At 46.0% G+C, this 20,504-nt stretch overlaps 14 protein-coding genes across 14 annotated transcripts; 8 read left to right on the top strand and 6 right to left on the bottom strand.

The window, feature by feature from the left end:
- Positions 1-188: 188 nt before the first annotated feature.
- On the top strand, positions 189-936 carry N7529_009345 (uncharacterized protein; the record flags this gene model as incomplete). Its single annotated transcript, XM_057244872.1, has 2 exons — positions 189-821; positions 871-936. 2 exons carry the CDS (start codon positions 189-191, stop codon positions 934-936), a joined length of 699 nt encoding a protein of 232 aa, XP_057093135.1.
- A 141-nt stretch (positions 937-1,077) lies between these two features.
- On the bottom strand, positions 1,078-2,414 carry N7529_009346 (aspartate aminotransferase cytoplasmic; the record flags this gene model as incomplete). The annotated part of the gene is made up of 3 exons (XM_057244873.1): positions 1,078-1,233; positions 1,292-2,179; positions 2,238-2,414. 3 exons carry the CDS (start codon positions 2,412-2,414, stop codon positions 1,078-1,080), a joined length of 1,221 nt encoding a protein of 406 aa, XP_057093136.1.
- Positions 2,415-2,701: 287 nt separating this feature from the next.
- Positions 2,702-3,463, bottom strand: N7529_009347 (uncharacterized protein; the record flags this gene model as incomplete). Its single annotated transcript, XM_057244874.1, has 1 exon — positions 2,702-3,463. One exon carries the CDS (start codon positions 3,461-3,463, stop codon positions 2,702-2,704), a length of 762 nt encoding a protein of 253 aa, XP_057093137.1.
- A 79-nt stretch (positions 3,464-3,542) lies between these two features.
- On the bottom strand, positions 3,543-4,352 carry N7529_009348 (bZIP transcription factor; the record flags this gene model as incomplete). The annotated part of the gene is made up of 1 exon (XM_057244875.1): positions 3,543-4,352. The coding sequence occupies one exon, from the start codon at positions 4,350-4,352 to the stop codon at positions 3,543-3,545; it is 810 nt and encodes a 269-aa protein (XP_057093138.1).
- Positions 4,353-5,488: 1,136 nt separating this feature from the next.
- On the top strand, positions 5,489-7,665 carry N7529_009349 (uncharacterized protein; the record flags this gene model as incomplete). Its single annotated transcript, XM_057244876.1, has 7 exons — positions 5,489-5,659; positions 5,714-6,274; positions 6,309-6,405; positions 6,439-6,849; positions 6,902-6,970; positions 7,116-7,205; positions 7,274-7,665. The coding sequence occupies 7 exons, from the start codon at positions 5,489-5,491 to the stop codon at positions 7,663-7,665; spliced, it is 1,791 nt and encodes a 596-aa protein (XP_057093139.1).
- A 178-nt stretch (positions 7,666-7,843) lies between these two features.
- Positions 7,844-8,053, top strand: N7529_009350 (uncharacterized protein; the record flags this gene model as incomplete). The annotated part of the gene is made up of 1 exon (XM_057244877.1): positions 7,844-8,053. One exon carries the CDS (start codon positions 7,844-7,846, stop codon positions 8,051-8,053), a length of 210 nt encoding a protein of 69 aa, XP_057093140.1.
- Positions 8,054-8,542: 489 nt separating this feature from the next.
- N7529_009351 (uncharacterized protein) lies at positions 8,543-9,109 on the bottom strand (the record flags this gene model as incomplete). The annotated part of the gene is made up of 1 exon (XM_057244878.1): positions 8,543-9,109. The coding sequence occupies one exon, from the start codon at positions 9,107-9,109 to the stop codon at positions 8,543-8,545; it is 567 nt and encodes a 188-aa protein (XP_057093141.1).
- Positions 9,110-10,184: 1,075 nt separating this feature from the next.
- N7529_009352 (uncharacterized protein) lies at positions 10,185-10,562 on the top strand (the record flags this gene model as incomplete). Its single annotated transcript, XM_057244879.1, has 2 exons — positions 10,185-10,349; positions 10,434-10,562. The coding sequence occupies 2 exons, from the start codon at positions 10,185-10,187 to the stop codon at positions 10,560-10,562; spliced, it is 294 nt and encodes a 97-aa protein (XP_057093142.1).
- Positions 10,563-11,891: 1,329 nt separating this feature from the next.
- N7529_009353 (non-canonical purine NTP pyrophosphatase) lies at positions 11,892-12,703 on the top strand (the record flags this gene model as incomplete). The annotated part of the gene is made up of 5 exons (XM_057244880.1): positions 11,892-12,071; positions 12,139-12,212; positions 12,263-12,444; positions 12,501-12,562; positions 12,623-12,703. 5 exons carry the CDS (start codon positions 11,892-11,894, stop codon positions 12,701-12,703), a joined length of 579 nt encoding a protein of 192 aa, XP_057093143.1.
- A 641-nt stretch (positions 12,704-13,344) lies between these two features.
- N7529_009354 (uncharacterized protein) lies at positions 13,345-13,605 on the top strand (the record flags this gene model as incomplete). The annotated part of the gene is made up of 2 exons (XM_057244881.1): positions 13,345-13,519; positions 13,595-13,605. 2 exons carry the CDS (start codon positions 13,345-13,347, stop codon positions 13,603-13,605), a joined length of 186 nt encoding a protein of 61 aa, XP_057093144.1.
- A 2-nt stretch (positions 13,606-13,607) lies between these two features.
- N7529_009355 (LysM peptidoglycan-binding domain-containing protein) lies at positions 13,608-14,484 on the top strand (the record flags this gene model as incomplete). The annotated part of the gene is made up of 3 exons (XM_057244882.1): positions 13,608-13,874; positions 13,909-14,169; positions 14,308-14,484. 3 exons carry the CDS (start codon positions 13,608-13,610, stop codon positions 14,482-14,484), a joined length of 705 nt encoding a protein of 234 aa, XP_057093145.1.
- A 789-nt stretch (positions 14,485-15,273) lies between these two features.
- On the top strand, positions 15,274-15,504 carry N7529_009356 (uncharacterized protein; the record flags this gene model as incomplete). The annotated part of the gene is made up of 1 exon (XM_057244883.1): positions 15,274-15,504. The coding sequence occupies one exon, from the start codon at positions 15,274-15,276 to the stop codon at positions 15,502-15,504; it is 231 nt and encodes a 76-aa protein (XP_057093146.1).
- A 571-nt stretch (positions 15,505-16,075) lies between these two features.
- On the bottom strand, positions 16,076-17,111 carry N7529_009357 (uncharacterized protein; the record flags this gene model as incomplete). The annotated part of the gene is made up of 2 exons (XM_057244884.1): positions 16,076-16,619; positions 16,675-17,111. 2 exons carry the CDS (start codon positions 17,109-17,111, stop codon positions 16,076-16,078), a joined length of 981 nt encoding a protein of 326 aa, XP_057093147.1.
- Positions 17,112-17,427: 316 nt separating this feature from the next.
- Positions 17,428-18,834, bottom strand: N7529_009358 (uncharacterized protein; the record flags this gene model as incomplete). Its single annotated transcript, XM_057244885.1, has 1 exon — positions 17,428-18,834. The coding sequence occupies one exon, from the start codon at positions 18,832-18,834 to the stop codon at positions 17,428-17,430; it is 1,407 nt and encodes a 468-aa protein (XP_057093148.1).
- Between the last annotated feature and the right edge of the window lie 1,670 nt (positions 18,835-20,504).

Genomic DNA, 20,504 nt, shown 5'->3' on the forward strand with positions numbered 1-20,504 from the left:
AAATACTAAATCAACGAAACGCATAATTTGTATCAGTTTCAAAATAATTAAATTCAACAAGAGATAATTCTGTACGGCCCCCAAATCCACAAATATCCGGTCGCAGGTCTGGGGCCATTAAATGGGGGCGGTCCACGTCGATCACTTGACGTTTCCCAACCTCGGTTCATCTTCAACCCACCATCAACATGTCTGTCTATTCGGCCCTCATTTCAGCTCCCACGCCAGTAAATAAAGGAGTCAAGAAACTGGATCATCCTGTTGGAATCCGACCAGAACATATTGCCAAAGATGAAACCCTACTATATCTCAAACCTAAATATGACCACCGCTCGCCCAATGAATACACCATAAAGAACTACTGGGATGACTCCACCGTATTCACAATCACCGGGCACAAATACGGCGATACTCCAGCTCGCGAATTCCGCGATTCATCGGGTCTTCCGATGTTCCACTCTCGCGCGACGTCACTCGCATGGCGAAGACCGTTGCGCGTGCGATTACCCGGCAATGAGCAGGACGAACTGGTGGATTTCAGAATACAGTCGAACAATGTGTGCAAACTTTCGTTTCGCAATTCTATGGCGCCTGAGATTGAAGATAAAAGCTATAATATCGTTAATGTCGAAGTGCGCGATACGGACAATGCCCTGTGTTCAGGCTGCTCGGCTACAGTGAAAGGCCAGAAAGTACTCGATGTTCGTGAGAGCATCACGATGAACAAGACTTTGCCCAGGTGGCGGGTACAAGGTGATGTCTCCTTGATGCCTCGGCAGGTCCTTGAGGTACTTGTAGCTGAGGGGTTTGACATGTCACTCGTGAGTAACCTTTTTCGCTAAGGTTGACAAAACTGACCAGTTCGTTGAGGCTGCTCTGATTGCTGTACACATGGCGGATACGAAATTTAGCACAGCTCCTCCTCCTCGACGCTGAGAATATATTATATGTGCAGGCTTTGGTTCAACCTTCATATTTGTACAAAGAGCTATTATAGTTTCATCTTCTCTTCCAAGGGGAGCCTTTTGACTACATCGCTGATGGCATCAGCCACCCATTCGATGTTTTGTGCATTTACTATGAATCCTTAGTGTTGTCATTTAAAGATAGGAGGATAAGCAACATACGTCCAGGAAGCGAAATTCGGCCGGTGGACATTATATAAACGTGATAATCTTCGCGTAAAAGATCGACGTGTTGCTTGGACAAACTAGTACGAGCAAATATACCTCTCTATCGTCATGCGGAGTTCTGTTAGCAACTGCCAGTCTTCTTTCATTCTGGAACATACCTGGATGAGAAGATATTCCCAATTTCCCGGAATTCTCCTCTTGATCAGTTCGTTATATAGCCCCAGTCTCAATTTCTGGATACGATCAGTCATAGTCTTTAGGTCAGAACGCCACGCCCTGTAGAGATCTTCCGAAGTCAAGATCATAGATACAATGTTAGCCCCATATGTAGGAGGGGTCGAAACAAGACCACGCTGATAATAACACAATCTATCAACCACCGCTTCGCGGTGATCTGAAGAATCAAGAACAGCATGGAAGCATCCAACTCGCTCGCCATATAACCCAAAGTTCTTCGAAAAAGACTGTGCAACGCATAACTCCAGTCCCTGTTGTATAAAACACCGAATAGGCCATACATCTGCATCTGGATCCCCCGATGCAAATCCTTGATAAGCACAATCAAAAAATGGAACGATGCCCTTCCTCTGACAAAGCTCGCTAAGTTCAATCCATTGCCTCGGTGTGGGATCAATACCACTGGGATCATGAGCACAAACTTGAATAATAATGATGTCGTTCCTTCGGGATTGGGTACTCAAGACGGACATCATACGCTCAAAGTCGATTCCCGATCGACCGGGGAGAGTATAGGGATATGTGCACCGCTGAACACCGCCTACCAAATCCCAGATAGCATGGTGACTTGCAGAGGTTGGATCTGACATCCAGACGGTATTTGGTTTTGACGCATCACATAGAAGCCGTGCGCCGATTTGATATGCCCCTGTTCCGGAAACTGTTTGGATGGAAGCGAGTCTATTGCGTAATTCCGGCGGCGGGTTCCCAAATAGCATATTCTGGGCGGCTTTGATGAAAACTTCATTACCATACAAACTTGAGGTTTTATGTGTCAAAGAAGAGTCCATAATTAATTCAAGCTCGGCCTGGGGGATCATGGTCAGTAATGCATTAATGTTGGAATATGTTGGCGACAATAACTACCTGTCGCACCACTGGGAGAACCCATTGTTCGCCGTTTCTGTCTTTGTATTCTTCAGGAGTCAGATTTACTTTCTTCTCGCATAAGTCCACATCGTAGAGTTTTGTTAATGTGGATTGTTCATCTTCAGGTGGCGACGGTAGATCAGCGAATGCGGATAATGGACAGAAGGAACCCATTTTGCGATATCGACATTGAAGTTAGAATCTCAACGGAAGGGAAAGAGGGGGTATATATGTATATATATACATCGATGTACTCGGTTATACCCGGTCGAGAGCTTTGCGGCTGCATTGAGGTCAGTTGACCTCATGATGTGGATTTTTTGGTGACATAATGCATTTTACTCCCATTGCATCCTGTAACAAGTTCGATTGTAAATACATCATTATTCAAAAATATCAGTGTCAAATCCTTCAACTAATTATTATATATTGTTGTGGCCTTGAGTCTGCTGGATATTAATTTACAACACAACTTGACAGTCATCCAGGGCTCCTAATCCCGATATATCTGGCACCCAACCACTCAGCAATGCGTCCTGATAAGACTTCCAAATTAGATCCGATGAAAAATCGGTGAAATCTCGATACGCCTTTAATGTAACCGAGTCCAAAGACTTCGGCCTTGACAAAACCGCCTGTCTCTGAGGTCGAAGAGCCACCCCATGTGCCATAATATCCGCATCGGGATCATACAGCTCAGGATACTTCTGGAAAAATGCCGGGTCCATCATATACTGCGAAACTCCATGGTCCATGCGCAACTTCTGAAAGACCAAGCGGGCAGTTCCCGGCGACTCGAAGATTGCCCGAGCGTTCGATGCAGGAAGCTTTGCGACATCACTTGGTTTCGATTTCTCATCCATAGCTTTAATGAGATCGAGTACACGGACATGCACAGGAAGAACAGAGGCACCTTCAACGAGTTCTGACATATATGTTTGAACAACGTATCCACTCACCGCATCACAGAAGATATCGTCGACGTTGGGATTTCCGGAATGCAGAAGAATCATCTTATCTCGAATAGAAGGGAAGGGGATCCAATCAACGATTGAAGGATAAGTATTTGTCGATTGAACATGTGTAAGGCGATAAAGCGGATGGACCTTCTGCGCCGCCTGTTCTGTCGGGTTCAAGAGTGAGACTGTCAAATCGACGATATGGTAGAACCGTGTCCTTGCATACCAAGTCATAGCATCCGGTCTGGAAATACTATTGAACATGGAGAGAACTGTCGAGACAGATTGATAAAACCTAGATGTTTCAGAAACTGACCCTTTGATCCTGGACCCTTCATAACGCTTACAGATCAGGGTAGGACTCGGGGCTTCGACCCATTCCGTCCCACTTTTCTCGGAGAATGTTCTTCAGCGCACTTACGTGCTCTGAGAATGGCGAATTCGAGGGCGTCCAGTCAATTTTCAGCTGCTCGGCTATTGCTTCATTGGCACCAAGTGCATCAACATATGGCGCTGGACCCATCTGGTATTGGTATGTCCAGATATTCGGTAGTGGCGATACAATCCTCGGTTCCGGTTGATGTATCAATTCAGAGAAAGAAAAGTCCGGGGTTTTTGGCAATTCGAAAGTAACGAGCTTCATACTCTCTGTGGAGGTATTGGGCAAACCATCGTCGAATGATGATTCAAGCCCGAGTTTCGGGATTTCCTTTTCTGCTGTTATATCGGATACTGTGGAAAAGGGATCCGGGGAGGGCTCCTCTATTAACTCGACACTTTCATTGCTTGTTGTCGACTTGCTTCTTGGTTTTCTTGTTTGATCCTGGAAAAGCGTTACAAACGGTGTACCAGGTAAATTCATGTATGATAGGAGCACACTTACTGTTCCATCCAAAGCCTGAGATATGCCATCACCAAGAGTGCATATGGTTGCGCGCAGACTCTCCAATTTCGTATGACAGTGAATCAAACTTTCACGAAGAGTTTGATTCTCTTTCTCTAATTCAATAATGCGTTCGTTATCTGGTTTGTGTTCTTTGGCTTTCTGCTCAAGCTGCTTAATATACTCAGATTGGCGGCGGCGGAATGCCTGTTGAGAGACCCGATTACGAAGTTTTCTAGATATGGTCAACACCGTATGCGTGGAGACCATTGGAAACGAGCTCACTTAGTTTCTGCATCCCGGCTCTCGGTATTTTTGCTTTTCGGTGGCATTTTCCAGTGTGTTTGTTAGTCGCTACCAGCCAATTGAGGGCTTTAAAACGGATAATGAAAGCCGATCAGCTGATTGAAGTCTTTGAGTCAATGTACGATGTCGAATCCGAAATTTCAACGCCGTTCTCCGATAAGGTGCGGGGATTTGAAAAGTTACGATACTAAGTATGATACGGTATTTTGCGATACGGGGTTGTGTTCTACCCTTACCCGCAGGCCAGCCCTAGAAGACTGTCTATGAGGTTGGCTAGTGAGGAAGATGACAATAAACTGATGCTCAATAAGAGTTTCGTCGAACATCGTAAATGGAATGTATGTACCACATAGGTACATTCACGTGCACCGAGTTAATCAAGTCGTTATTTGTTCAAATCACCGGAATCTAGAAATTTTGATACTCTCGAGAATATAGCTGAACCATGAAGGGCACGAAAGGCATGAAGGGCTATCTTGGATGATAGATAGACGCTCTATTTCCAAATTATCTCCCACCACGCACATTTGAGTTTATCTGCTGCCACGCGACTTTACCTGTGTCTTGTAGCTCTAGATTGGCCCAATGGATCTATAAAAGGCCTTGATATCTGTGACGAGAGCTCCTGAGCTAGCATTTTCATGCCGTCGAGCTATCTCATAAAGAGCCTAGACCGTCGAAAACAAAAACTTCCGATTAGCTGTGGTCCACATACTCGGGCCTTGCATCCGAAGAATCCAGCGTGCCGTCCCTGAGAATGCCCTAGACCTTGGCTCTCATTTAACTGCGGCTGCAACTTGGCAGAATTTCCTTCATGCGAGTAATAAGGTGATAGAAGCCCACGAGTTGTAATCTTGAAACCTGGTGCCATTACGCAGTAGGAGATGGGTATTACAAAAGAAAGAAACAAGGAACATTCCTCACAAAAAGGGGCCCCGTGTAGAATTCGATGTATTTTAAGCCATTATCTCATAGACAGGGGCACCACACTCTTTATGGGCCAGGTAATTCCATAGCTTTTATATGAATTTGGATATCCCAACCCTAGCCTTGATGATCACCTCACAGCTTACGACGAGTATCAAGCGAGTATGCCGATCATGGTAGATCGCTTTAAGCTGAACTCACTCACTCTACATTATGCCTATTTTATTCTGACACCTATGATCGTCAGTGTCGTATTCTATCTTTCTGCGCATCATGATGATCTTCACTATATCGATGCATTGTTCATGTGTTTCTGTGCTATTACGGGCACTGGATTGAACGTGGTGCGTCCAAGAATGAAACGTTCAAAATAAGAGGAATACTCATATGTTGTGCAGGTGAACCTGTCAACACTAAATGCATTGCAGCAAGGCATTCTTTTCACCCTCCTCATCTTGGGTCACTCCATTCCCATCTTCGGGGTCCGCTCCTTGGTTCGAGCATGGAAGCTTCGCTCTGCGTTGAAAATAGACTCGGAAAGCCAAAATGTGGAGGAAATGGCAGAAGATAAGAGCAAACCAAAGACAACGGCCACCGTAATGGAGTTGCCACAGTGCCTTCCATCTCCAAATGAGTCAGATTCGCTACAAAAAGACTACGGTTTTATTACTTCCGTTGATGGAACAAATCCAGTCTATACTGAGCGGGCGATCCCAAGCCCCATGGATGGCAGCGAAACTCCTACATCGAATGCAAAAATTTGCAATGTTCGGGTGGCCACCAGATTAAGGAGTACGATACGATTGGCAGGAAACCTTATTAAGTCACGAGGTTCAATCGACTATGATCAATCAGGTGGGCTAGAGTATCTAGCTGTTTGCTTGATATCAGCATTTGTTATTATTTACTTCATCTCCTTCCTTTGTTTGGGAATTATGGGTGTTGGTATCTGGTCCCATGTCTTCCGGCCAGATATTGCACACGCAGATGGAGTTTCTGCTTTCTGGGGAGGAGCCTTTCTCGCTGCGTCCGCATTCTCCAACAATGGCATGTCGCTCATCACCACCAATATGGGCCCTTTTCAAAGAGAGTGGGTCATTCTGCAACACTCATCGCTGAGAAGTCATTTCTGATGCCGAACCAAACAGGGCTTTTCCACTTCTGGTCTCTGGTTTTTTAGTTCTCGCTGGCAACACGCTTTTCCCATGTCTACTGCGTCTTTTCATCTGGACTACCAGAAAAGCTTTGCCAGATCAACCCAGCTGGCAGTCATGGCGCGGAGCTCTCGATTATACTCTTGCCCAATCTCACAATGTGAGTTATCCCAATTTTCTCTCTACAAAGTTGAGGCTTACAAGACCAAAGATATGCGATTATTTGTATCCTACTTGGCACACGTTGTTTCTGTTAGGGACAGTCGTTTCCCTCAATTGCATCATGTGGGGTGCATTTGAACTTTCTGCGATTCACAATGAGGAGATTGCAGCTCTTCCTCCTAAATATCGAGTGCTTGATGGGCTTTTCCAAGCTTTATGTGGGTTTATCCCACCGTTGCATCTCTAATCAATTTGACTCACAAATTCAAGCTGTGCGTGGTGGTGGATTTTCTATCGTGGCGTTTGATAGATTGCCACAAGCTTTGCTTATTCTATATGGTAAGTTCTGTTCTAACCTAAAAATCATGTGCCCTGAAGAAATGGCTGACTAGAACATTCAATAGCACTCATGATGGTAAGAGTCCAGATTACCTTAACGCAATGCATTACTAACGATACTTTTAGTATCTGTCTGCTTTTCCAGTATCGACAGCCATCAGGTATGCCCTATTGTCACTATTTACTTGCACTGATTCTAACGCCTTGACAGCAGCCTCGAAGTATACAAAAGGTCGTGCATCAAGACATTCAGTAACAAGACTGACTCCCATGAGGATGATTTCCATTCTTCGAATTCAGCAGCCGGTCCACGCCTCTCACGCCTTGCGCGAGGTCGCTTCGTGTACCAACAGATCAGCTCTCAATTCAACAACGATATGTGGTGGCTTTGCCTTGCCGTTCTTCTGATCACCGTCGCTGAATCCAATAATTACAAATCCGATCCCATGGCATTCTCTACATTTAACATCATTTTCGAGGTAGTATCTGCATACAGTTGTGTCGGAGAGAGTATCGGATATCCCGGGAAAAGCTATGCTTTCTGTGGCGAGTGGCACACATTCAGCAAATTATTGCTGATTGCAGTTTCGTTACGAGGCAAAATCCGCAGTTTGCCGATTCCCATTGAGAGCAATGCCATTCTCCAGGACGAAGCCCTTCAAAATTCGACGCAAAATTCGACGTCGAAGGTGTAAGGCTGATGATACTCAGTTGTGGGAATATTGTGATAGTTCCCACCAGTTGCTCCGACTAGCAACTGGATAATATATACAGTACTCGGGGCTCTGAGTGTTACATGGGCTTTGAGCTGTTTCCGCTGGCTGCATTGATGAAAGGTATCTTGGATGCCATTTTACTTTCAGGCTCCTTGAGATGCACTACTCTCTAGTGTGCCCCAACGCTGCTCCGTCGCTGCCGGTTGAGCCGGTCGTTGATCTAGTCTCGGGATATGTCCGCTGCGCCAAGCCAACCAATGCGCTCAAACCCATCTTGGCAGGGCGTTGGTCACATTTTAGCGTGGCCACCGGTGCGCTCCTCGGAGAACCGTTTGGCTCATTGGTTTCCCAAAGCTTCCAGAAATGAGCTCTCCTCGGCTTTCTGCCGCTCATCGAGCCTTACCTCTTCTAGCCTCCATCTGAATCCACCCGTGGATGAGAGTGATCAAAACACGAAGCGTCTTATCTAGGTCTGTTGGCTTGTCTACATGCATCAACTGAACCTCATAACCGAGAAATAAATCTCTCAGTTGGAGACAATATATCCATCCTGTGTATAAGATATGGAAATGTTCGAACATCAACTTTAACATCATTTTATACGTGTGCACAGGTCCTCTGCCCCTGGACTCTCCAAAAATACAAAACACTTGGTTAAACTGTTCTCTGGGTGTGGTTCCCGAATTATACATCTATCACCAAGGCCCGCTGTCTCAAGACTCAACATGTATGCTCGGCTTCAAATTCACCGGAATTCCGTCACGAGGACCAAGCCCTGATTAGACACAATAGTTTTGCGACCTGAAACATCCCATGGCCTTCTACCCGAAAGGGAGACCGTTAGATCTTCCTCAAATCACATAAAAAGAGCAGCAGCAACCGCAGCGCCACCCATCACCATTCCCCTGGCCGGAACAACCGACACAGCCGCATTTGGGGTGGAAGTCGCAGATCCCGAAGTCGCAGACCCCGAAGTCGCAGATGCCGAAGTCGCAGATGCCGAAGTCGCAGATGCCGAAGTTACAGATGCCAAGTTCGAAGTTCCTGATCCCGAGTTCGTGCTCGTGGAAGTGGCATTGCTGGCCGAAGAAGCTGTTTGTGAAGCAGCAACACTCATCGACGCCAACGACACCTGACTAGAATAATCGGTAGCTGTGAAAGGGATTTTCGTGAGACAGGTAATAGTGGAGGGCGTGTAAGTTGTAGACGTGGCAGTTTCAAAGAAACTGGCTGTCGCATAAGCGCCATCCACGTCCCAAATACAGCAGTAGGCATCTGTGTCGATGATCTGCATGTCACCGTAGCAGCATCTAGCTCCATTGAAATGGTTGAGGCCCCAGTGCTCAGGACAGGCTTCTTCCGCCCATGTGTTAGCAACGAGGGAGAGGACTGCTGAAGCGAGGAGGGGTTTGAAGGAATGCATGTTGTAAAATATTGATAAAGAAGTATCTCACAGTAGCTTGAATCGTGGGGAAAGAGCTGGGTTTTGTAGACAGCATGCCAAGAAGGCTTGAAGGCTGATTCAAGGTTGAGTGTGACTCTCCGCACAAGAATAGGTTAGTTTCCTTTTCGATTCGAGCAATTAGATCAAAGGGTTTCCTTGATTGTCCAAACCCCGGAGCTTGGCTCGAGCACAAAATCAGGGGTCCAAGAGAAATTACCTGGGTCTGAATCTTGGCGAGAAATTGTTTGGCTCTGGAAAAAGGGGCCAAGTCAGTGTTCATACTGGCAGGCTTGATAGCTTTCGTCTAGTGAAGGACTACGTGCTAAATGCTGAAAATACATTTTTTAATGATCAAACAACAATCAAATAAAAACAACGAGAATCGCATTGTAATAAATTGGGAGGGTTTTTGGAGTGGCTGTGGTGCCGTGAGCGGAATAACTGGACTGCCAGGACCACCACTGAACGGAACAGGTGGAGGAAGGGGATGGAGAGGTATCTTGAAGAGAGAGGCGTTAGTAATGGTCTTACTAGAGAGGTCCACGGGTAGAAGATGAAAGGCTTACCTAGGAGCGCCAAAGCGCCCACCGAGGACGACCGGCCTTGGCCACCTCAGCAGCCTCTCTGCTGCTGCTATCTATATAAATCATGACAGAACTCTTTTCTGTAACAGGGTGAGAGACTAGGATATCAGTTCCTACCTCTTCCTTGAGCATCTTTCCAAATCTTGCAATTTTTTGGCCCGCTGGGCCTTTGTTGGTGATTTCTATGCCAAATTTTAGCACTAAGACACATCAAACAGACGTGTCAGGAAACAAACAAAGAGTAAGAGACATAGCTCTCAAAGCAAACTTACCCTGGCTCTTTTTTCTTGTTCTACACAAGAGCCCTTGTGAATGTTGTTACGAAAACAAACGGGTGGTTTGAGCTATCCTAGTGCGAAGACGTGTTAAGAAGCAACCAGAAGTGCTCAAATAACGAGACGAATCTTGCTGGATACCGGTTATTCAACCACGCCAAATGAATGCGAAGATTCGTAACCAGCTGGCCGCTCATGACTGTGACCCACTACTTTGCCAGTCAGAGCGAAAATGTCACAACGTTTGCCACCTTCCAAATCTTGAACACGGACCGGTCACGGGAGGTTCACTGCAATGTGACAAACCCGCTCACTACATGGCCCCTCAACGGGGAGAAGGACGCCTCCGGAAATGTGAAAGTGAGGCCTGCCACTCTCATTTTCTCTTCACCTTTACAATCTTGAATACGTCACTTCTCTCACTCCATATTTACTTTCACTTAGCACGATGGCAAAGCGGACAAACTTACACAACAGCGAAATCCAAAAAGACCACAAGGAAAAGCGCGTGACCTGGGTGTTGTTGACTCTAGTTCAGTCGTGCAAGGTCTACGCACGCCTGTAAGACGTTGACTTGACAACGGGACTAGGAACTCGGCGGCACGACTGGATCTCGCTGAGAGGTTCCACGTGGAGATTGCAAGCGGGGAATACGAGGTTCGCTTTTCGAGTTCTGGCAAGACCGAAAAGAAACGGCGCTCGAGGCATACAATCGAGCCTGGGAGGTCCTCCGATATCTCGCCGAGTCGGTCCCCCCCCCCCTCTCATAGATCGGGGACACTCTAACGCCAAATCAAGGTAAATGGGGAGTAGCGGATGAGATTAACGGCTGCTATGGACAGAGAGTTTGCAGTTCAGCAGAGCAATATCCCCACTTGGATGCAAAAACCGAAAGACTCGATGCTCAATGTACGCTTGGGCCAGGGCCAATCTGAGACCGAGGATCGGCCGCCAGAGGTGCAGCTTCACGTCTACTGAGAAGAGGAACGTGATTTCGAAGACGCAGATATGGCTGCGAAACTTATCACCGCGCCAAGGCACAGAGAATCCCTATCTCTCCGGAACAAAGCATCGTGAAGGAAAACCCTTTGGGGCTCCCCTCTGGTGAGCATTTCCGTGACGCTATTCAAACTATGTCAAACTGTCAATCCATCGGTCTGGTGGTTTCTGATTCCACACTAAGATGGCTGAATTCCGAGAAAGAAAGCGTAAGATGGATGCACGAAGAGTCAAACAGTATGAATTTGAAAACTTCGGTCGGTCATAGTGCAAAGAGAGAAGTGAGAGAGAAGTGAGAGAGAAGTTAATCTTTCAAGCTTTGATTCTATCATTACGCAAGAAGGCTTTACTCATTATATGATATAGATGACGATTCCGACAGAAGCTACCTCGAGTTTGGACAGCTCTATAGTGCTATGAACAAATAAACTTCGGGGCGAAGCAAACTCAAGGCTCATATCCTTTCCCCACTTTCTATCTCTCCTACTGACTGAATTCAATGTCGATAATGCCCTTAACGCTATGTTGGCCCAGAAAAAGAAGTAAAATAATGATTGTGCGAGGTTGACATTATTTCTTACAACTCCAACGGCCTTATGGATGCTTTCTAACCTTTTATACCTGACTTGGGGATATATTAATCATCAGACATAAATATAGCGTGATTTTAGGCATTTGATAAATTGCGGGGGAAACAATGGTGCAAAAGTACTACCCACTACCAAAATGGCAGCTAATTTGCAAACTAGAACTTGTTTCCTAGGTACCTACATCTGACTATCATTCCTCTCTAAAAGTCTCTTCTTTTGATTTCTGCTTATTGTCTCGAAGGATTTCAAAACTCCGACATTCCCAACCATTTAGAGTACTGTTCACATCACATGCCCCGCATTCGTTCCAATAATGGCATCCCCCACCCCAATTACAATCAATTTCATCACTGGAAATAAGCACAAGCTTCGAGAAACAAAGGCAATTCTGGGTAATATGGTGCAAATTTCAAACCAAAGGGTCAATACCACCGAAATTCAGGGTTCTCTTGAAGAAATTGCGACAGACAAGTGTCGAAAAGCAGCTATAGCAGTATGTCGATTCGAGACTACTCTTGACATTTTAGCAATATGACTGAATTTATTTTCATTTCCCATAGGTCAACGGACCCGTCTTGATAGAGGATAGTGCCCTTGAATTCAGGGCACTCAAGGGTTTCCCTGGACCATATATGTGTGTTCACGACATCTGTTGCTTCTACCGTTCTTATTAACACTTCATAGACGACCGTTCTTCTCGGCGTTAGGCAATGACGGTCTGCACAAGCTACTAACGGCTTATGAGGACAAAGCAGCAAGGGCTGTATGCACATTCGCCTTCTCCGCCGGCCCTCGATCTGAACCTATTCTTTTCCAGGGATACACCGAAGGCATGATCGTCCCTAAAAGAGGGCAGGGGGGCTTTGGTACGTTTTAAGATAACATACGCCCTCTTAAGTAATCACGACTGAGATTTCTTTAGCGTTCGATCCTATCTTTGAATTTGAAGGCAAGACATACGCAGAGATGACCTTTGATTACAAGGTTAGTTGAATTGATATGCATATTTCGTCAATCCGCCTAACGCTCATTTCAAATGGACAGAATACAGTTTCAGAGAGATTCAAGGCGCTGGAGAAATTCAAAAGCTGGCTACAGGATAGCTATGGCATTGCGGGACTATAGACAAGACTAAACTTAGCATTGCTTTAACATGGCTCTTAAGGCAAATCACCTCTTGAAAATACACAAAGCCCTGTGGCTTCTGGTTATGATAGACGTACTAAAAAGCGAATATCTTTAAACGTTACTGAAGTGATCTGAATTATGTGTATGCAGTGATTTTTATATATTTGACAACCTCTGCATATGGAAGGTTGGCACTAGTCAATCATGGTGAGAATCCCGAGGTCTACATCATTTTCTGTGATAAAGACTCGTTTGTTTGGACACGCAAAGTTTTTGATGTCTGATTTTCTAAAAGCGAGTGCAAACCCTCTGCTCTAAGAGCCTTTGTACTGGATTATCAACAACAAATATATATTTAGCTCAGTTCCAAAATTGATCCATTATATATGTACAATTCCACCGATACGAACACAGTAATGGGTTGCGCAAAGACATAACGTGAATATCACCTCCACTTATATACATATATGTTATATACAGCTCTCTACATGATATTGTTTTTCTGACGATAAAAAGCTTAGACCCACCAGGACAACAACTCATTCACCCGCACCACAAAGCGACTCTTCGATATTCTCGAACCCTACCTTTACAAGTACCTAGGTAGAATATGAGGACCTGTGGAATTGACGCCGAAAATGACCGCTTTTGACGCCAGAAACGGCTGCCTATCCACCCGTAACTTTGGACGTCTAGCAGATGTAGCAACGGAGGATACTGATAGTGGGCTCTACCTTCTCATGAATGCTACGGAGGCTAGAACGGCATCCAACTGCAATTGCTTCACCCCCGTCGACCTGTCTTACTCTGACGGTATGATTTGGATCTCCCCCATCGAGATAATACTAATCAAATGCTATTATACACTTGCGACGACATCATTTACAGTTACAGCCTGATCATGGACGACCTTGTGTCCTGGAAGAGCTGGCTGGAAGGAGACTGTGACACTGCGCTCTATGCCAACCTAAATGCCACGGATGACTGCGCCATCTGTATTGGTGTCGGGTCTGCAGCTGCAACGACTACAACCAGTGGAACTGCCACCCAAACCCCTACCACCACCACCTCCTCCTCCATTGGGCCCACTCCAATCGACACTGTGTCGGGATGTGAGAAGTTCTACACCACTACAAAGGGCGACGACTGTCACCACAGTCGAGACCAAGTTCAGCATCACCTTTGCTTAATTCTATTAGTAGAACCCCAGTGTCGGCTCTACTTGTACTAATTTGTGGCTAGAAAAAGCATACTGTGTTAAGGGACCGGCATCGACGACCAGCGCAACAGCAAGTGCAGCCACTCGGACGGGAATCGCGTCGAACTACAACCAGTATTACACGGTGGTGTCGAATGATTCGTGCGCCAAGATCGAGACCGCGTATGGTATTGCTTTTGCTGAACTATACAAGTGGAATCCTGCGATTGAATCAGACTGTGAGTATCTAGGAATCGGGTACTTGGTGTGTGGGGGGGGGTTTCTTTATAGATGCGTATGTATGAAGTTAGTGTGGTGTAAGTCGACAGGACATCATGCCAAGGTGCAACTGCCTAGTCTTGTGGGTAAGATTGCGACTAAATGATCAGAGTATCCACGGTAGAAGAAATTGCTCTTGATTTATGACCATAGCGCGCGTATCGAACTTATTTCGAGCCGCCCGATAACACGGACCCTTCCCGGGCCGGCCCTCCAAGGCTCCGATCACTTCTCCACTTCTCACTTCTCCCCTAGCCCAGACGGGCGTAGTGTTTCATCATCCTGGGAACCCGAGATTTGAGCAGTTAAAGCGTTTGAATACTCGCATCTCCACTTTAAATCTCTGCAAACTTAAGAGATCCTGCTTGCCCCTACATCATACCCCCTAGCCCCTATCTCTTTCCCTTACGTATCCTCATCTCAACAGAACCAAGGCCTGTATTCGCACTCATGACTGCTAGGAGGATACTTCAAACTGCAGGCCATCTACCGATCTACAGCCAATTCGCCCGCCCAAGCGTTACTCGCCCGACCTTCTTTCGCTTTCCACTCGAGCATCCCCTACGTCTCGCAAACTCCTTATCTACATCACATTTCAACACAATCAGGACTCTCTCAACATACACCACAATGGCCTCTCGCTCAAAACGCGATCCTACAATGTATTCTTCTATGAATGAAGCTGATCTAGTCGAGAAACTTCTTAAGGAGGATTGATTCACAACCTGGGGCTTCGTGATCTTTCGTTGTACGTACCATAAAGACTCTGACTGGGAGAACTTTATAGCTCGTATAGTCGGCGCCGTCTCAGAAGACCTTAAGGAAGACAGTGGCCTTGATCTCCTCGATAAATTTGCCCCAACGGTTTTAGAAGACCCCTCCTTTGAGGGTGCCACGGTTGCCACCCTACGCGAGCACTTCTATCAGTGGAAGAAGACTGCAATGAGAGAGGAACAGGGCGTAAGCGAAGACTACACTCCCAACGAGCGGTCGATACCGCTTCTTTATTACCGTGGACCAGGAGGCTATGGAGTCCGTTCTAAACACCCCCTTAGGAGGGTTCGAAGAATTTAGATTAGGGCATGTCCGCATGGTTGATGCTGAATGGAAATGGACACATGTGCCTGAAGAGGACTCTGAGGACGAGAATATATCAGAGCCTGAGGAGTTCGAGCCCCTTGAAGGGTGTACTGAGGATGACGTGGGCTGGATGAACATACGCTGGCGTATTGTGCAGCTTCCGGGATTCCACAAGATGACTGAGATTGATGACTGGCAGGCGTATTATGTCCGGTATCCGGGGATCGCAGACATAAATTGATATCCACCCGTGCTAGAAGCAAGATTTGGTATACCTAGTACTATTAATCAGTTTCTTAAATCGCGTTTGGGTTGAATGAGCTAGTAGCCTGGGCGCCGCGCTAGAGCGCGGCTCAGGAAGAAGTGAGTATCAAAGAGATGGCAAATAAAGATATGATAAAAGATAGCTGAAAAGACTCAGGAATGACCACCAAAAAACCCCATCCTTGACGGCTTCTGAATCCTCGAAGCTTTTTGTACGCTCAATAACTCAATATATGATGTTTGTATTCCATTCAAGGCATTTTATGTCACACACCAATGACATCGACCATGTCCGTGTGGAAATGGCCCTATAAGCAATGATAGCTGATAGCTTGTATCTATCCCGGGCAAACAAAACCAAGCAGAGATGGGAGCCAACAACAAACTCTTGTCTCAATTTTCATGCACTACTTCTCTGGTTTAATTCGTGGTGGCTTATTAGTGCCATTCATAGTTCTGGTGTGTCTTGATAAAGAGTGGCCATCACACTATACAACCAGTTAATACTCTTTTTTCCATACAAAAAAGAAAAATATCGCTCAAAACACTCACGCAGGATGATACCGAGAACCTTCAATTTCAGCCTTCTCTGCCAGCTCACGGATGGTTTGCACTTCTTCTTGGGTCAACTGAAGCAGCGCAGATGCCGCATTCTCATCCATCTTGGCCGTGGATTTAGTGCCTGGTATCGGGATTATTTCTGGTCCTTGTGCCAATAACCATGCAATAGCGATCTGTGCTGGAGTGCTCGCATGGGCATCGGCCACATCCCTGATACCTTGCACCAGCTCTGCGATGGCAGGTGCGTTTGTGTCCGCGTACTTAGGGTATTGGTGGCGAGTGTCAGTCTCTGGGAGGTCTCTGTGAGAGGTAAAATGGCCTGTCAGAACGCCACGTCCCATGGGACAGAAGGCTATAAGAGTCACCCCTAATTCGCGACAGGTGCTCAGGATATTCGATTCGGGCGATTCTATATCTAGTGTGAAAAGGCTGTATTCCCATTGAAGAGCATCAATCGGGTGAATGGCATGTGCTCGACGCAACGTTGCTGCTGAGATACCAGACAAACCGATATACCGAATCTTGCCTTCTCTGTAATATCGAGGGATTAGGTATTGCTGTATTCTTTGGCAATTACATCACTCACTTCTTCAATTGCACCATAGCTTCCACGGTCTTTTCAATGGGCGTGACTCCATCGACTGCATGGCAATAGTAGAGGTCAATGGTGTTGACCCCAAGTCTTTGTAGACTTTTCTCGCATGCCTCTTTCACATAATCAGGATCAGAGCGAAAAACATGGATGCCACTCGGCCGGCGAATAAGTGAGAACTTAGTGCCTATGAAGACATCCTCGCGTTTTCCCGATCGCTTGATCCATTCACCAACAACTTCCTCGGAGTCACCATAGATGTCAGAAAGATCCCAGAAGCGTAGCCCAGCGGCGTGGGCATGGTCGAGAAGAGCCACTTTATCATCGAAGGTTCCAGCCGGTCCGTAAAACCCACCGATACTTCCGAAACCGAGACCAACTGGGGAAATCGGGGGGCCATCTCGGCCTAGCTTCCGAAGGGGAAGAGACATGTTGAAATTTCGGAATGAGATAAAATGCTGGTCGTCAGAAAACGCCCCATTTTGACCTATCTCTTATATATGCATTCAGTGCAAGGATTCCCGCCGTCGAGAATAGAATGCAGATCCTTGTCAGCACTAAATGGCGAGTCATGAAGAGTCATGTCGACGCTATACCCGTTTGGTTGCCCGATATCTATATTCAGAATGTCACAAGAATTTATATCATACAAAGCTAAATTTGTTCATTTATTGTAAAATAGTCTTATTTATATTCTCTAGAAAATCTAACGGTCATAGGGTATGCTTGCCGTGAAACGTCTCCACTCTAATAATCATCACCCGTCGACCCATACAGATGTGTCCCCCGTTCAAGCACTTCAATCTCATCACCGACTTGAACATACAATCCGATTTTCTGCTCTTCGGCCATTTTTAAGGTCCAATCCTCAGGAACACAATGCATTCCAAGATACCCAAGCGCCGCTTTATTTCCAGTCTCAACGGTCCTATACTGCACTAAAGTGGTGCTTGGCTGCGGCTTGCCTCGTTTCTTCTCAGGAGGCGGAATGTCTGCGTCAAAAGTCCCCTTCCCGGGGTCAACGTTGGGCATTGTACATCGAGAGGTGCGACACACGACCGAGAATGCCGGTGCTACACTGGCTCGTGGCTGTGTGCTGCCACTCTTTGGAAGGATGGCGTAGCGTTTCCATGTTTCTTCTTCGAATGCAGGCGCGCCTGTGATCCATATATTTGCGCGGAAACGCAGAGCATCCATGGGCTGATTTTCGATAGGAAGAAGTGCTGATACAGCATGGACTGATGATAGACTGTTTATGTTGATGGGCTGTTGGTCTGTGTAGCCATGCAGAGCTGGTGTGCCGATGTGTTTTAGTGGTGCAAGGTTCTTATCCGTGCGAGTTAAGGTGTCTGGAGTGCATCTGAAAAGCGTGAGGCTTTGGCCTTCCGGTATTCTCAAGAATCTCTTCAGCTTAGGCAAAGCGGCTGTAATAGAAGGGACGCCGCCAAGATCGAGACCCATTGCATCGCGGGAGTGAATGCCAAATGTTTTGAGTTTGGTTTGGGATTCTTCGATCTGGGTAGCCGTCATATGGAGAGGGATGATGAAGGAGACCTGTGGCTTTGCGAACACATCCCATGTATGGAAGAATGTCTCCACTCGATTGGCCCAATTCGGGATGTCTGGATCTTCGAATGTCATGACCACACATCCACGCGATTGAACTAGCGGGTCATATGGATTGCTTTCCTTGTGTGGAAGCCATAGCTCTGTCTTTATCAGGGACATCATAGGCTTGGTGCGTTGGCTGATGAAACTCCATTTTGAGGCTGCGGGATTATCTCTGTTGATAGTTTCCGTCGCAAGGGCAAAACATCTGTCATACATAAATCCCGTCTTGGTAAGCAAGGCTCTATCTACCTCGATGGGCCCGCAAGACTTGACAGGATGAAGATATAGTGATTTGATGCGCACTGGTCCGTCATTGGCAGTGTTCGGTGGTAGGCCGAATTTTGAGTCATATTGATCTGTCATGTTGCTGGTGATTGATCCGAGTCTTTCGAGGTGCCTTAACCTCCTGTGCGCTGTTTGAACATTTCCAAACTGTATGACAACGGCCAGGCCAATGCCCAGCACAATGATGGAGACTAGAGCAATGCGAATAAGAGCATCGCTGAGGGATATATCAAATGATCGCAAAAGTTGCAGAAGCATTTTTGGGGGATCTATCAGAGCTTGTAGAGATCATAGATGTGAATAGTCCGATCATAGCAAATCTGTTCAATTCGCGGAGAATGCGGCTTTACCACTTTAGGAAGTTAACAGGAGCGGATCCACTCGGGCGAATCTGTGAGTCATTGCTAACTAATTGTTACGAAGTTTGAGTTGTTGTGAGACCTGAAGGTTATTGAATGTTTATTGTTACTCACGCTACTATCTGTATATAACGCTGTTGTTTAAGATATAAACCTTGGCGGGGGTTGATCTGGACCCAGTGGAGACCCCTGAGCATGCATAGTTAACTACATTTAATACCGTAAATAGATCCACAATGTACGAGTTATATAGCTTTGAACCTAAGGATTTGTATCGTCATCGGCTGTGGGCAAAGAAGCGGTGTCGAGGCAGGGTAGCACAGCATGTATAACCCACCACCAATGAGAGTAACAAAAACTGTATATCATATGCACCCTCCACAATGCATGAAGAGAGTCATTTTTATTGTCATCTCTTTGGCCACCACTATGATTGACACTGAATAAACCAAATTAAAAGATCCAAGTAGCTTTGACATGGCAGCAAACTATTTAAAGTAGAAACCCCATGCACCGAGAATTTCCTCTCGGCTGTCAAAGTACAAGTGCTGACCTCAGACACTCGCTGATAACCATAACCATGCAGGCCTACATGGCAAGTCTCCCAATCTTCTATCTTCCAGGTCAATTTCGGAGCCTGACTCCAATAGATTACCGTCAAGCCGGACTCAACCGATGATGAGATCAAAGAGTATGTATTTCTTCCATTTTAGTCGTTTCAATGCGAATGAGAGTATCAGTCTCTAAACTCGTACGTAGTGTCAAGAGCCAGATCCTGCAAAATGGGGGCACTATAGACTATGACTACCATCTGATCAAATCATTCTTGTGTGTATTCCAAAGCTGCTCTCTTGATGTTACTAATACCCCCCTTTTTCTAGGGCGACTATGCCAGAGGTTTACGCAACATCCCTCGCAGATCATCCCAATGTCGATAATGTCGAGAAAGATGAGTAATCAACACAGCTTGTCTATTGGGGATAGTATGTAGCTGCCATACATATGCATTATCCCCCGACGAAAGGCACATACAGTTGAAATTAATATGTTGCGACCCATCGCATTTATCTCGGTTTTTTTTTGTGCATTCATTGCAGTTGATCTCCTCCTAGTCTTCAATGGTTACATCTAGTTGACTACTTGTTCTTAAACATCCGACAGGACCTCACTGTCAAGCTCTAAGCCAGATGCTATCCGGCAATGTCGTGGTGTGAAAATTGCTGAAAGCTGATAGTGATGTAAATATAAAATATGTGCTGAGATGGAAGATGTACTGGTGGATTGTATGCTGGAGCCTATCTATACGATATAGTGAAGGCTATACAATATTCGATAGAAATATTTCTACCAATAGAAACCAAATGAAGAAGACAAGTTTCAAGATTCCTGTATTAGTTAGGGTTGCTATAGTATACTATGCAGGTATAGTATAGGCAGAGAGTAAATACTCTCCGCATGCCAAGAGCTTCAGGACACCTTGCCTGATGCTCTGTTTTAGATCCTTTGAACCCTTCGGACCTGTCTATTCTCTGCTCATCACTTTTGGTGAAATTGGTGAAAATTACTACT

Source organism: Penicillium soppii (assembly GCF_028829465.1).
Source record: "Penicillium soppii strain IBT 18220 chromosome Unknown utg000007l, whole genome shotgun sequence".
Taxonomy (NCBI): Eukaryota; Fungi; Ascomycota; class Eurotiomycetes; order Eurotiales; family Aspergillaceae; genus Penicillium; species Penicillium soppii.